At 41.0% G+C, this 14,150-nt stretch overlaps 1 protein-coding gene across 1 annotated transcript in view; it reads left to right on the top strand.

Annotated features, from left to right (window-relative positions):
• tanc2b (tetratricopeptide repeat, ankyrin repeat and coiled-coil containing 2b) overlaps positions 1-14,150 on the top strand; it is a 166,876-nt gene that overhangs the window by 29,761 nt on the left and 122,965 nt on the right. Inside the window, exon 2 of the mRNA XM_008287525.1 lies at positions 2,683-2,787. Coding sequence (XP_008285747.1) covers positions 2,721-2,787 — 67 coding nt within the window. The 5' untranslated portion in view covers positions 2,683-2,720. The remainder of the gene's footprint in view (positions 1-2,682; positions 2,788-14,150) is intronic.

Below are 14,150 nucleotides of genomic sequence, written 5' to 3'. Positions count from 1 at the left end.
AGGTCACCTGCTTCTGCTCTGAATGCGATCCATAGGAGTGCCGTAGAGCGGGGATATTTCCACCTGTGTTTGGTTAGGTTTAGGGGAAGATTAGGTTTAAATAGAAGACCTGTCACGGGTACATTAATACACAGTGAAGGTTAAAGAGTGGTTAACACAAATGTTGACTTTTGTATTAAAATAGGAACCAAACAGCAGCCAGCCTCCCTGTGTGGGCTTTGTCACTCTGTAACTACTTCACCCCATTTCCTGCACTGTTCGTAAGCGTTGAATTTATTTGAACATTGTTGGTGATACCGTGGTACGGAACAGGATTAGAGCCACTGAAGAAAAAAAATCACAAAATTCTGAGAAAAAAAGTCAGAATTCTGAGATTAAAGTCAGAATTCTGACTTTTTTTCAGAGATTGACAAAAAAATCTCCTGGAATTTATTCTAATTTTTTTTTTTTAATATTCTGGGAAAAAGTCAGAATTCTGATTCTGACTTAAATCTCAGAATTTTGACATTTTTCTCAAAAATGTGTCTTTTTTCTCAGAAGTCTGACTTTAATCTCAGAATTCTGACTTTTTCTCAGAAATCTGACTTTGTTTCAGAGATTTAAAAAAAATCTCCTGGATTTAAATTTTTTTTTTTTTTAATGTTCTGGGAAAAAGTCAGAATTCTGACTTTAATCTCAGAATTCTGACTTTTTTCTCAGAATTGTATTATTTTTTTCTTCAGTGGCCCTAATCCTCTTCCATGCCTTAGTGAAGTCCTCCCACAGGGAATTTTGTGTGTCCAACACCTAATTTCATGCATTTCTGTGATTTTTTTTTATGCACTAATGAATGGTGAAAATGTCTTTATTTATGCAAAGTAAGAAACAGAATCCACTCACCAGGTGGCAATTTAACATGTAATGTAATATAATGCAGTAATGCTCTCACATTTTGTATTGCTTTCAATTGTGTATGCTCCTGTAGTTCCTGTAGCTTTTTTTTAGTTTGGGGTCTGTTTATGATTTATTGAAAGGAAAAGGATTTTTGTAAACATATATTTCTAGTTATTTGAAAGAAAAACTGTGTATTAAGGATTCAAAGTGATAAATATTTTTTTTGAACTTCCACCAATTTTCCCTGTTTTGTTAAATTTCATATATTTAGTGATAAAAATAGTATTAATTTAAATGTTGATTGTAAAAGAAACAAAAAACAAAAGCAAAACCAAAACTGTTCATAATGTCCACATTAGAAATATGTTTTTAGTAATATATATAATTTGTTCTTGTACAATGTGTGGCTGTAACATTGCACTGTTTTATGGTATTTAAATCCACTACAGTATTATTATTTTACAGATGTTTGCCCTTGTTTTCACAGTTTAAAAAAAAGACCTCTCCCATTGTTGCATTTAGAATCAGAAACAGCTTTACTGTCTGGGTTTGAACACACAAACAAGGAATTTAACTCTGATGAATCTGAAGCTCTCTGTCTAAGAAATAAAGAAACAAGCTAGAACAATGAAGCAAGAGTAAGAACGATATTTATGAGTAAATACTGAAGTGGTTCTGTCATGTTTGCATTGAAAGTGAACATATGCACATGTTTCAAGGCCTGAAAGTGATGTATCCCGTGTATCAACATGTACTTTTGTAGTTTTTAATGGAGCTGGAGTCTCTGTAATACATTGTTGTTGTTGTACCGACACTCCAACCTCCACCAGGTGTAGTCTCAGAGACACACTATATACAGGTACAGTTTATTTACTCTATCATCTGTGCCAAACTTCTGTCCCATGTGCCACTATATGTACTAGACACTTTTCTTCAAGCTGGTCTTCATCTTCTAAAGGTGAACCTTGCCTCGCTTTATTTGTGCAAAATGAACTGCAGGAATGGTTTTTAAAAAATTTTTTTAGGGCTGCAACTAGCTTTTATTGTCTACCTCGATGAACCTGTCGATGAATCAATTAGTTGTTTGGCGTATGGACTGTGAAGTTGTTTCCAAAAGTCCAAAATGTTGCTCCAAGTAGGCCTGTTTTGTCCACAAGATATTCAACTTACTGTCGCAGAGGAAGAAGGAAGCCAGAAAATATTCAAATGTAAGAATCTGGAATCAGAGAATTTAGACTTTATGTACTCAGAGATCATCTAATCTACTCTATGGATCTCTACAACCCTATTTTTTTTTTTTTTATACTTATGCTTCTCTCTATTTTTTTCTTCTTGTCTCAGTGTAGAAATGAGTCATACAGCTACAGGAAGCAATCATTTTTATGTCCCGGTGTTTTTGCCTCAATTATCAATCAATGACTCTTCAAACATCGGGTCAGGCTTCTTTATTATTTTCGGAAGTGTAGTAGAACCGCTGGTTCTTCCTCCTATTGTTTCCTAATTACAAGGCAGCATTTGATCTCGCTGTTTGATGACGTAGATAAGACATGAATGGGATTTCCCACCACTTCAGTTTTCTGGCCCATTAACTCCTTTTGAAGGTTCTCTTTTTTTCTTTTCTTCTCTTCCCCCGTCTTGAGAATTCAGCTTTGCCTTGTTGCTCTCTCTCTCTGATATCCCTGATAATGCTTTTCCGCTAATGAATTCCAGTGTTAACAGTGTCAGTTAGATCTCACGGCAGGCAGCTGGACATACTGCAAAGTGCCCCTCAGAAATGTTAATGTGCATTGTCTCTTCTTCCGCCAACAGATTTTTCTGTAGTCGAGTCCAGGGCATCTGCTGCAGTCATGTTTAGGAACAGCTTGAAGATGCTGCTGACGGGGGGGAAGGCCAACCGCAAGAGTCGCAGCAGTGGTGAGTCTGTTTTCTGATGCCAGCCACAAACAATGACGCATCTGCCTGTCAGCACACAGAAGGTGTTGGCAAGTTCTCCGGGTGTATTTTTAGGATGCAGAAACATGCGGCTCGGGGAAATGGAAAGTATTTGGAGTCTTGAAGATGAACTCGGAGCCGTTGAAGATGCTTTAAAACCCTAATTATGACATATAAATGAGCAAAACATTCACCTTTAAATCAGCCAGTTCTTCTCCTACACATCTGTATAGGAATTTGGCAGTATGTTGTTCTAAACATTTTGGAGACACAGTTGTAGATGTAGGCTTGCTTCCGTCTCTTCATGTAATCCCACTGACTCTAATGTCAAGACCAGGGCTCAGGGTTCATAACATCTGCTCTTCTTGTCGCTCAAGTTAGCACTTTATGACTCTGGCTGGACCAGTCGCACATCTTCCTGATAGCGTTGCGTAACGGCTAGAAACCCAAGCATCTAAAGCCCCTTGGAGACGAGCGCTTCCTTCCATTAATCTGACAGCTTCTGAATTTATTAGCTTCACGTCTGAATGAACAGCCAATTGAAACAGCAGTCGTAACATTTTACTAGAAACATTTCCGTGTCGGTTTCAACGTGGCACAAGTCTGAACTTCCCGAGTGACATGCTTTGAGTTGTGTAAAGCAATTAGAGGATACTGGTCCTAAAACATCACGGATAGAAGAAGAGCCTGTTTGCATGCTAAAATCAGGAAACACCTTCGCTTTGCTTTGCTCTACAGTTTCACATCTTTTGCAAACGGAAATGTCTGCAATCAAGACTGAACAGCTCAGATTCTCACCAATAATATTTGAGATCCAGGTTTTCACAACATGTTTAGTTTAGTTTGTAGGAGTGCTTCCTCTGAGTTTAACAAGTAGTGAGAACATTAATGTAAAAGTGTCTGAATGACAGAATGGCCTTCCTTTAAAGCAGGGGTGTCCAATCCTGGTCCTCGAGGGCCACAGTCCTGCATGTGCAGCTTGATGATGAGCTGATCATTTGAATCAGGTGTGCTGGAAGAGGGACACATCTAAAACATGCAGGATTGTGGCCCTCCAGGACCAGGATTGCCTGCTTTAAAAGCTATTTCAATACTTTTCTTGTCTGCAAAGGTACACGATGCAAATTTCATCATCAGCTGAATTTCGTGAGGGTCCACAGCCCAAAGTTTGTGACTGTGCAAACTGTCTGCACTGCTCGCAAGTTGATCAAATAGTGTTTAAAACAAAGAAATTTAAAGGAGGTTCTTCATCATCCACACCTTTAGATTTAGAAGTAGTTGCTGCAGGACATTAACAGTGCTTTTATTTGTACTGGGTTTCCATTGATGCTGCTCAAACACAGTGGGAAGTTCTAAATTCTCCAGAAATCCTGTGTTACATCTGCCCACTGTGCTCGATACGCCTCAGGAATGTTGACTGACACGGTTGCTATAGTCTAATCTGTAAGAACAGCCCCGGGTATTTCTATGTGTTCCTATGGTACAGATGAACTGCAGTCCTTTCAAAATCCACATCGGTCTGCGCACACGGACGCAGAAAAGCATGAATTGGCTCTTACAGACGAATAAAGCCAGCAATGTTACATATCCTCTGTCTGAAAGGGGCTTGAAGTGAGTAAAACTCTCGCACAATGTTGTGGATTCAGACCAACCCCAGTTGTGCTGCTTGAAAAGCTTCGGCTCCTGTTGTCAAAGCTTAACACCAGTTTTTCTCTGGCACTTAAAGCATGCTTTGGTCATGCCATGGTATGCTGCACTGAAGATTTGTGTTTCCTTTATACATTCACAACGGGGAATATCTGAGCCGGCCTTGATTGTTTAGCCTCGCGCAGCCATAACATGTTGTGTCAGCCTTCAGCTCAGGAGGCTCTCTTCACATCAATTCAGTCGCTCTCTACCACCTGCTTGGTGTAGGTTTCACTATTATTTTGTCGCTGGAGGTTTGTTTCGCTACATTGCTATTCCTTCCTTCATCTACCAGATAGAAACCCTGCTGGTTAATGATCACCTCCCGTGCTGTGCCATCAGAGCTGTAATAAAGGCACAATGTTAATTTGCTCGTGATGCATACACATCGGATCCTGCAGCTGTTTTCGCAGTAAGAGATTCCTGTTGCTGAGCCACTTTTAGCACTTTGCGTAAACCTCAAACGTCGCAACAAGTTTTCGCACGTACAATTTTGTCATATTTGAAAATGGTTTTATGGCGCGTGGTAGGGTGCCAGTATCATTCACAGACTCAAAAGAGCCCTACAAGGTATTAAAAAGTCTTAAATTTCATTCACAAAGGTCATGAATATTTCCTCTTGCCTGGCAGTAACATTGGTTATCTTTTTTTAGTACCACTTTGAGGAACGAGGCCTTTGATGTGCTAGATAATCCCAGCCAAAAGCAACTCTTGGGATAGTTTGCGCTGTTCATTTTGTAAAAGTACAGTCGCTCTTATTTGATTCTAATAAGTTTCAGGTTATTGCTAAGGCAATCTCACAACCTCCGCTCTCTTAACTGTCTCCCCGGGACAGGCTCTTTATGACTGTGTGGAAATTTGCATTCTGGGGGCCTTTGTCCAGTTGAACAGATTAACTCCGTAAAGCTTGAAATATCCCACTTTTTTCCCCTCAAACTTGTAACAGAGCTGTTTATGAAAAATCCATACAACTACAGTGACTGCTTATTAGGACTGTCATTGATGTGACATTTTTCTCACAGCTGACTTGCATATTTATTAGCTTGACCACATTTTTGTGAAATATTAATTCTTTCATTTTGACCTACATTAATCAAGACTTGCGTTTATCAAGTAATTCCTATGTATTTATCTAATGACGACCTTCTCTGCAAGGCCTTCTATATGTGCTGCTGACAAACATGCCGCCACTGTGCCTGCTGGTGTGTTTGCGTATTTATGTGTGAAGTAGACCAAGCAGCGATGCATGACTGGAGTACCATCCGGCGTTTTCGTATCTGTTGCTGTCACTTTGCAGGGAATGCGCTCATCCCTGGTACAAGTGCTGCTCTTGCAATCTGTCCCTTCGACTGCAACATCTGTATCCAGCAGTTTGTAGCGCCCATAATGTGCATACTTTAGAAGAAGCATGCCTGCGTTGACACCATTGCCATTTAAACACATAATTTACCCTTATTTAGAACGTGCCCGCGCATATGTATTTGGGGTTTTTAATAAGCCGCTCCGTTGCTTTCAAGGACGCAAGGAGGACCCTGACTTATCAGCGTGCGACAGACAGGGAGCGCTGTGAACCCACATCCCTCTCCTCCTGCTGCTGAGGGAGGAACACTTGGCTCAAAACGAAGGACTTGTCACCCTAAAAAGAGCTCCTATATGTTGGATGCCGAAATTGGTCTTGGGTTCAGATGTGAGATGGTGAGATAAGATGATCGTCCTCAGTGTTTGATGCGGTTACAAGGCAGCTTCTGGCTTTAGGAACGCCAGAGCTGCGAGGGGGGAATAGACACGCTAATCTGAAGACAACAGATGAGCCAGCTGTCCCTTGATCTGCACTGGAGAAATTGTTTGAACCCCAAGTTACTAAGCCGGTGAATGGCAGTTTTTAAATTGAATAACACAGATAAGCTGCTCTGATTGCAATGAGGCTGGATTTTACAAATCTGTATCGCGACACACTCGGGGAGGAGGGCGTTATCTCTCGGGGAAGCGACATCGCGTTGCCCGTTTTGTCCTCAGACGGTATCATTAATAGTTGAGTCGGTTGCGAACTTGATTCTTCTCAGTCCAAGCACTCTGTGATTAATTAGATGCCATTCAAGACGGGAACGTTCCCCCCTAAGATACAAGCTGTTGGAACAAAAACAACATCACACATAAGCCTTTTTGTGAAGACACAGAGCGCACTTTGACCAGTATGTAAAGCTTCCTTTGTGACAGAGCAGCAAAAAGTGAGACTGAAAACCCCTCATGCTCTCACATATTACACTGTTTATATCTGCCGCATGAGGTTAAAAAAAAAATAAAAATTGGAGGCGTGTGGAGGAGTTTGTTTCATATTTGTGGTGTTTTAGTAAAATTTTGACTGCCGCCGACTTCTTGCTCCCATCAGGAGGTAGAAGTGGGTCTAGACTTGAAACAAAGTCAACAGCCTGACACTGCAATTACAGTTTATGGTACTGGCTGATTAGAAAATGAGGAATGGGGTTGAAAGGTTGGGGTGTCTGGACAGGGAGCTGTTGCATGACTAATAAGCACTGAGACAGACGGGCTGGAGGGTGGCAGTCGAGCACACAAATTGTAGTTTACATGCATGTGCTCGGTCTCAGAGTTGAAATTAATTTGGATTAGCAAGCTTTATGATTTACCTGAAAATAATCCCATTATAATCGCAATAGTACATGATATTGACTGATAACTTACTAAGACATTGCTTCAGTGTTTCGTCCTGTGACAAACATTGATGTGGTTCGACTCACGTGGTCCAGAACGTGGAAGAACCAGAGTTTGATCTGTGGTCCGGTTCTCTCTCCCCCTGACTTTACACAAACAAACCCAAGAGCTGCAAGCATGAAGTCATATGGACTGACAGCTCACTGAATACACAGTTTTAGTGATTGTCATCCTGCATCATCGTCACCAGACACACGTGTGGGGGAATCAGATCTCCACAGCCTGACAGCCAGTTATGCAAGTCATGTGTTTTCATTTTTATGCTCACTAGGAGAAAACTGATTGTTGCATTAATTGTCAGTGTTCTGATTCGACTTTGCATGACAGACAGACAGAAGCAGGTCAGAATTAGGCTTTTTTTTTGAACAAGGTAGTGGGAAGAGAGCTGCTCTCCTCACCTTTCAGTGCAACACACCTCTACAGTGTCTCGTTTTCAGTTTTTGTCGAGTCAGGCAGAATTCCTGCACTCATGCGTGACCATCTTGTGGTCACACATGAGTGCGGGCCACGCATGAGTGCCGTCTTGTATAAATAACGGCCATACATTGTTTATGCCTCGGAGGGAGATCCTTTCATAGCAGCTCACGATCAGCAGATAGATTTAATAATAGCTTGTGGATTGTAATTATGTATGTACTCACACAGTTCTTTCCACACCAGAGCCCACTTTGGACCGAGATTAGGCCTGAAGGAATAGGGGGGGGGGAGTATCTAATTGCGATTTTTCTGGCAAGCTTCACTTCAATATTCACAGCGTAATAGATTTAAAACATGTGATAGAGCATCAAAAGCATGACTGTCACACGAAGAGGACTGCATGAATTTGTAAAAGCCACTGACACGACACTTTAAACCCTGACACGCTGCGAAATGCACGAAACGTGGCTATTAAATAATGAGACTGAGCTTATGTCAGCCGAGTCACCATTGATCAATGGGCACGCGAAAACAACACCCTGGAAATTTCAATTTGCCTGAATTGAATAAAATTGCATAACAGCGTTGTTCCTTTTAATTAATAGCCGCACCTTGTATAACCTACAGTGTGGCCTTTGCAATTTGCTAATTGCGTTGTTTCAAATTGCGACTTCATTTGAAATCGATTAATCGTTCAGGCCCTCCTATTCAGGCAGCCGTAATCCTACTGTTTAGCCTGCACCGGAGTTCGATTGACAACTTTTATACTGGTCCGATCGAAGCAAATTAATCAGGTGAATGCACTGAAGTTGGATTGAAGCAACCAGGTTTATGAAGCCCACAATGTAATCTGTTTGCTTTGTATGTACTTGCAGCCAACACTCTGCTCTTCATGGTTGTACATCTCACTCTGGCAGATTCAAACCGGCCTCTGTGAATTAACGACACTCTTGCCAACCTGTTATTTTTCTGTTCTTTGTTTGATGCAGAAGAAAGATACGAGCTGTTATTAAAGAGTATTCAAGAGATATACTTACTCAATACCCCCTTTTTGATAAAAGAAATCCAAATAAGGGCTAAAAATCTAATTAGATTTTCTTTTAATATGACTATTCTGCAGGAGTCATCCCTTCCATTTCGTCTTCTGGCACAAACGCTACCATGTTTCTCCTCCAGTTCCAGTAACTTGACAAGTCTGAAGGCAGCAGGTGCTTGACAGGAATCAAATCGGTCCCCCTAATTACAGCACTCTAATTGATGGCTCATTTTCCACAGTGGTTGAGAAATCTAATTAGAGATCATCAGATCAGCAAACATGCTTTGAGCTGGAAGGCACGAGCAAAAGGAGTGACACAACAGCCAGGCCTAATGCAGTGTAAATGCAGTTATTGTCAGTCTTAAGCTGCAGATAAGAGTCCGCCGGCGCTGGGTAATTCCAGCAAAGTCATTGTCTCATAACTGCGGCTTTTACATTTCCCAATCGAGTTAATTTAAAGCAACTTGCACTGTGGCATATACACTTCTTTTGTAATGTGTCAGCTTTTCTTTGTGCATTTAAATAGAAAATCAAGTGTAACGTCATGATTTGTGGAATCGTTGAACTGCCATAAACGAAGGATGCTACGGTTTTACACGCTGCTATGATAAGTATTCCTCTACACGCTAATTATAAACCTTCACTGCCATGTTCAAGATTTGATGGGCTGAAAAGACAAATGCATTCTGACCGTCTTCTGGTACAATTTTGGATGACTAATATAATAAGCGAGAACTGTCTGGTATTGAGTGCTTAAATTATGAGCAATCCCTCTCTCGACTGTGATCTCAAAATCAACAGTTACGTCCAGATCTAGTTAGCGGACAATTTGCATATCGCTTTCATCCATTATTTAGTTCGTTTTTTTTTGTGTTTGCGTGTGTATTTATGATTTTATCTGCTGAGTAGTCGGTGTACTTTAAAATCTAATAAATGCATTGGATAAAAATGTATATGCAGATGCTGCACATTTACATATATATTGCTACTTAAATGCAAAGCAAGCTATTGAATATCCAGTAAACATTAGTGGCTGCATTGACTGCATAGAAATAAATCGTCCCCCCCCCCTTGTAGAATATTTTCAGATAGATGTATGAGGCTGCAGGAGGGGCGGCGGCGGCGGCAGCAGCTTAACATGAGCAGATCCTGGCTGATCTCCACAGAGCGACAGATTGGCACCTACTGCTCCACAGAATGTGCCCTTCCTTCCTGTATTAATGCACCCAGGGAAAAAAAATGAATGGAGTGATTTCAGTGAACCAGGTCCTGTTAACATGCGGGAACATCGTCCTCCTGCAGAGGGATGTCATGTGTAGCCCTTCACTTGCTCCATTCACAACAGATTGGAAAATGTCAAGGTTGCTATGGTTGTAGTACCCAAGCACTATGAATATTTTTCACTGTCATTTTGGTTAGAGCCCGGCTTATGCTGGGTTTTTGGGGCTGATTTTGGGGAGCAGGAAATTCAGATATTGATTTACCAGCAGACATTGTTTATATGTTAGAGTTCTATTAATAAGGGGAAATGATTGTGTAACTGTCCAGCAATGTATTTCACAAACTAGTTAGCGACGAAGGCAAAGCTTGACTCCGCATCACCGTCAGCTGGGATGTGTACTCTGCTACATGTGCTGCAGACGGTGCTGAGAGTATTGTATGAAATAGACCTTTTTTTTGCTGAGGAAAAACTCAGTGATGTTTCTCTATTGCTCCAAGCTTCTTTTCTGAATTATGTTCTGTCAAAGAAAGTGTTCATATGAGCGTTTATCAGGCTACGTGTGCAGATACCAATGTATGTGTGTAGATCAATAATTTAGTTTAGGAGAACTTCAGTTGAGTCGGGCTAAAGAATCCTCTTTGATGAGAGGTAAAACGTCCTTCAAGAAGCAAACAGAGAAGTCCAGTTGAAGCGCTTATGATTACCATGACTGAGAATCTATATAGATGCTGTCAGAAATAGTTGCTACTTCCTGTTGGGTTTTTCCAGCTCAAATAATCACAGCCCTTCTCTCGAGATAATTTAATGCAAAAATAACCTGTCAACCCACTTTTAGCATATTTTTTTTACACACATTGAAGTTTGCGGCTATCTACTAATACTTTTGGTTTCATGTTACAGCTGCCGAATCACTTGTGAAAGTCACACAAAAATATCTTTTTTTCATATTTGTGACCAAGGATTTTACATAGAAAAGTATGCTGTATGTTTTGTTTTGTATCACTGTGGCGTGTAACTGCATAGGTTCAGAAAAAACCACGAGCTGACTTCTTATCCATTTATTTTGTTAACCTTTACTTAAAGATGGAACTTTTTATGACAGATTCAGTTCTTTGTTCATATTTCAACTCACCCATAATCAAAGGTTATTTCATCTGCTTTTCCAACATTTCACATTCTGAATCAATGACATGATGAGAAATGTGGAAAGAAAGTGAAAATGATCTTTAATTAATTAACCTCAAATTTCAATGCACGAAAACCTTGTTGAAAGTAGGTTGGCGGATAGTTTTTAAAGGATTATTTATCTCGGATTTTATTTGATGTATCAAGCAAAGATTTCACAAATATCTTTATGAACATCCATGTGTTATGCTATAACATTTTCAGGTTATTTGGAGACGGTCGAGCCGAAGCTATTGCTAAAAATTTGATGATTTGAGATCGAGTGTCACTATTTTAAGAGTTGAGAAAGCCATAATCAATTTGCAGCACACATCCAATGCCAAGAAGTTTTTAAAAAATGACTTAAAAAATGAATCACTTGTTGGAATACTTGCAGCTAATCATGTCATTGCATCATTTTGCTGATCTCTGGCTATTGTAGCTGCTCATCTATTCACTCCTCTGTTTTCTCCCACTGTATAGTACCAACCTCCGTATATCTTAATTCACTTTAAATGTGAACATTAAGATGTGGTGTAGGCAGGAACTGTAGCCAACAAGGCACACAAATGAATCTGTGAATCAATATGGTGCCCAGCTGCCGCGAGGAGCTTTGACCTTTGGTTACTCAGAACAACAGTCTGATGTCTGCGACCTTCTTTAGTTTCGTCATTTTGCTTTCTTCCTTCAGCTGTTGACATTCTGAGGTGCCTTTTATGCAGCATTGACAGAGCAAGCACTACAAAACTGTCTGCAGGAGTAAAGCTGCTGTATCAAGAGTGTCTCCTAACTATGAGACGCCTTCTTATGCAGATATATGCACGGGCGTAATCTGTTTTCCTCATCAGAGCTCGAGAGATAAAGTGTTTACGAAACTGTCAGAAAGTGCTTTTTTTTTTTTTTCCCCGGCTCTTCAGTTGCTCTCTTTCCTCAGAGGATTGTCTCGTATACTTCCCTCTCAGAAAGCTCATTATCATTTTATAAAGTCTGTTCCGGAGCCGGTCTGTAAAGGTTTCATTAGCGGTGACATGAGTGGTCCTCGCTTCCTTTAGTGGCCTCATCAGCTGCTCCCAAAACAGCACATAACAGGAGAAGTTCCAGTCGCGAACGGGGTCAGACACAATATAACCGGTGTCGATCGGGTGGGCGACTCGGGGCCCCTGAAGCTGCCAACCCCATCAGTGGGCACCTGCGGCCCCCGTCACTGGGTAACCATGGTGACAAAGCCGTGGCAAAAAAGTGTGCTGAAGGTCAAAGACAGTTCAGACTGTAGGCAGACTGTTGAGAGGGCAGGGGGGGCTGAGAGATGATGTGCCCAAAGTGTCAGCGCTGGCACTCTGCTATCTCGTGGAGTGTGGGAGGCACTTATGGGCCCATCATTATGGTTCATTGGAGCCACTTGATGCACATACCGCCCTTGTCATGTGCCTTCACTGAATGACCTCCTTTAAGTCCTTCAGGCTGGAGAATGTGACAGAGTGAAACATCTTTTCCCAGAGTCTTGGTTAGGGCAGGAAATCTTAGCACAATGTTCCACTAACTTTTCTCCAAATCTTCTTATTCTAGTCCTAATATAATAATTGATCAGATTTATATAGCGCTTTTCTGGACACTCAAAGACACTTTATACTATCAATTATCCATTCATTCTGGTGGTGGTAGCTACGATTGTAGCCACAGTTGCCCTGGGGCAGACTGACAGAGGCGTGGCTGCCTACGGCCCCTCCGACCACCACCTCAAACAATCCATTCACACGCATTCACACCAGGCAAGGTGGGTGAAGTGTGTCTTGCCTAAGGACACGACGACCATGAAGAAGGTTACAGGGCGGAATCGAACCGCCGACCTTCCCATCATCGACCGACTCGCTCTACCACCTACATTGCAGTGACAGTTATTTCGCTGGTTCTGGAGATAATTAAACAATTCTCTGCTTTTTTGTAGTGCGTCTCTTTTTCAAGAGTACAAGCGAAAGAAGGACAAACATGCAAACAATAGCACATAATGTTTAAAGCAATCGTATAACTCAATAAAACAATTTAAATTTTACTTTCAGGACATCAAAAATGGTAAAAATCCACATAGTAGATGTTGGTTCTGTGACAAGCCACACATATCTGTTTTTTGGTGGCAGCTTTGTGTGAGTTAAATGTGAGCTTGAGGTGCGTCTCTATCTGTTTTATATGCGTTTTCAATTTGCACTGTTAGTGGAAGTATCAAAAATTAAAAAAGAAACTGAAATATCACAGGGCATTTTTTATTTTTTATTTTCGGATGGGATAGTCGTTGCATCCATAAAAGCACATTATGAGACAGACTTTGTGTATAAATCATGATGGGAGTGAAGCATGTGCCTAAAATGTCTACTAAAACCTTGGCTGAAAAAAAAGGCTAAAAATAACAGCGGACCAACACATCAAAAAAAAAAGTGTGAAGATGAGGAGATTGTGACCTTTCAAACAAACATAAGTGCCATGTTTTCATCATGTTTTCCGCATGGTTTTTCACTGCTTTGAATTGCGCTCTTATAATTCATCATCATCTTGTTGTGCCCTCTTCTTCTGTAATATTTCAATGGTGCCTGACTGGAGAATTGGAACCACAAGCTGTTTATCTCAAAGAACCAACTCCTGATGTTCTCATACATGGAAGCGAGTGGAAACAAGTGTTAATTTGCATTTTATTGTGCTGGTTTTCTGTAAAGTAGGGGTAAAGTTTGCAGTACATTTGGATGAAAGTCTCATGATTGTCGTAGCTTCCTGAGACACTGGAACACAACGGAGACACTGTGGGCTTTTTCTTCTGTAATCAAGTCATAACATCTTCCAGTTTATTTGTCACTTGTCTGTATACCAGGGGTGGGCAATCCTGGTCCTCGAGGGCCACAATCCTGCATGTTTTAGATGTCTCCCTCTTCCAACACACCTGATTCAAATGATCAGGATCGTTATCAGGCTTCTGCAGAGCTTGATGATGAGCTGATCATTTGAATCAGGTGTGTTGGAAGAGGGAAACATCTAAAACATGCAGGACTGTGGCCCTCGAGGACCAGGATTGCCCACCCCTGGTATACAGCCTGCACAACTTTG

Source organism: Stegastes partitus, unplaced genomic scaffold (assembly GCF_000690725.1).
Source record: "Stegastes partitus isolate 25-593 unplaced genomic scaffold, Stegastes_partitus-1.0.2 Scaffold505, whole genome shotgun sequence".
Classification (NCBI taxonomy): domain Eukaryota; kingdom Metazoa; phylum Chordata; class Actinopteri; family Pomacentridae; genus Stegastes; species Stegastes partitus.
This window is presented reverse-complemented; position numbering and strand designations above follow the sequence as displayed.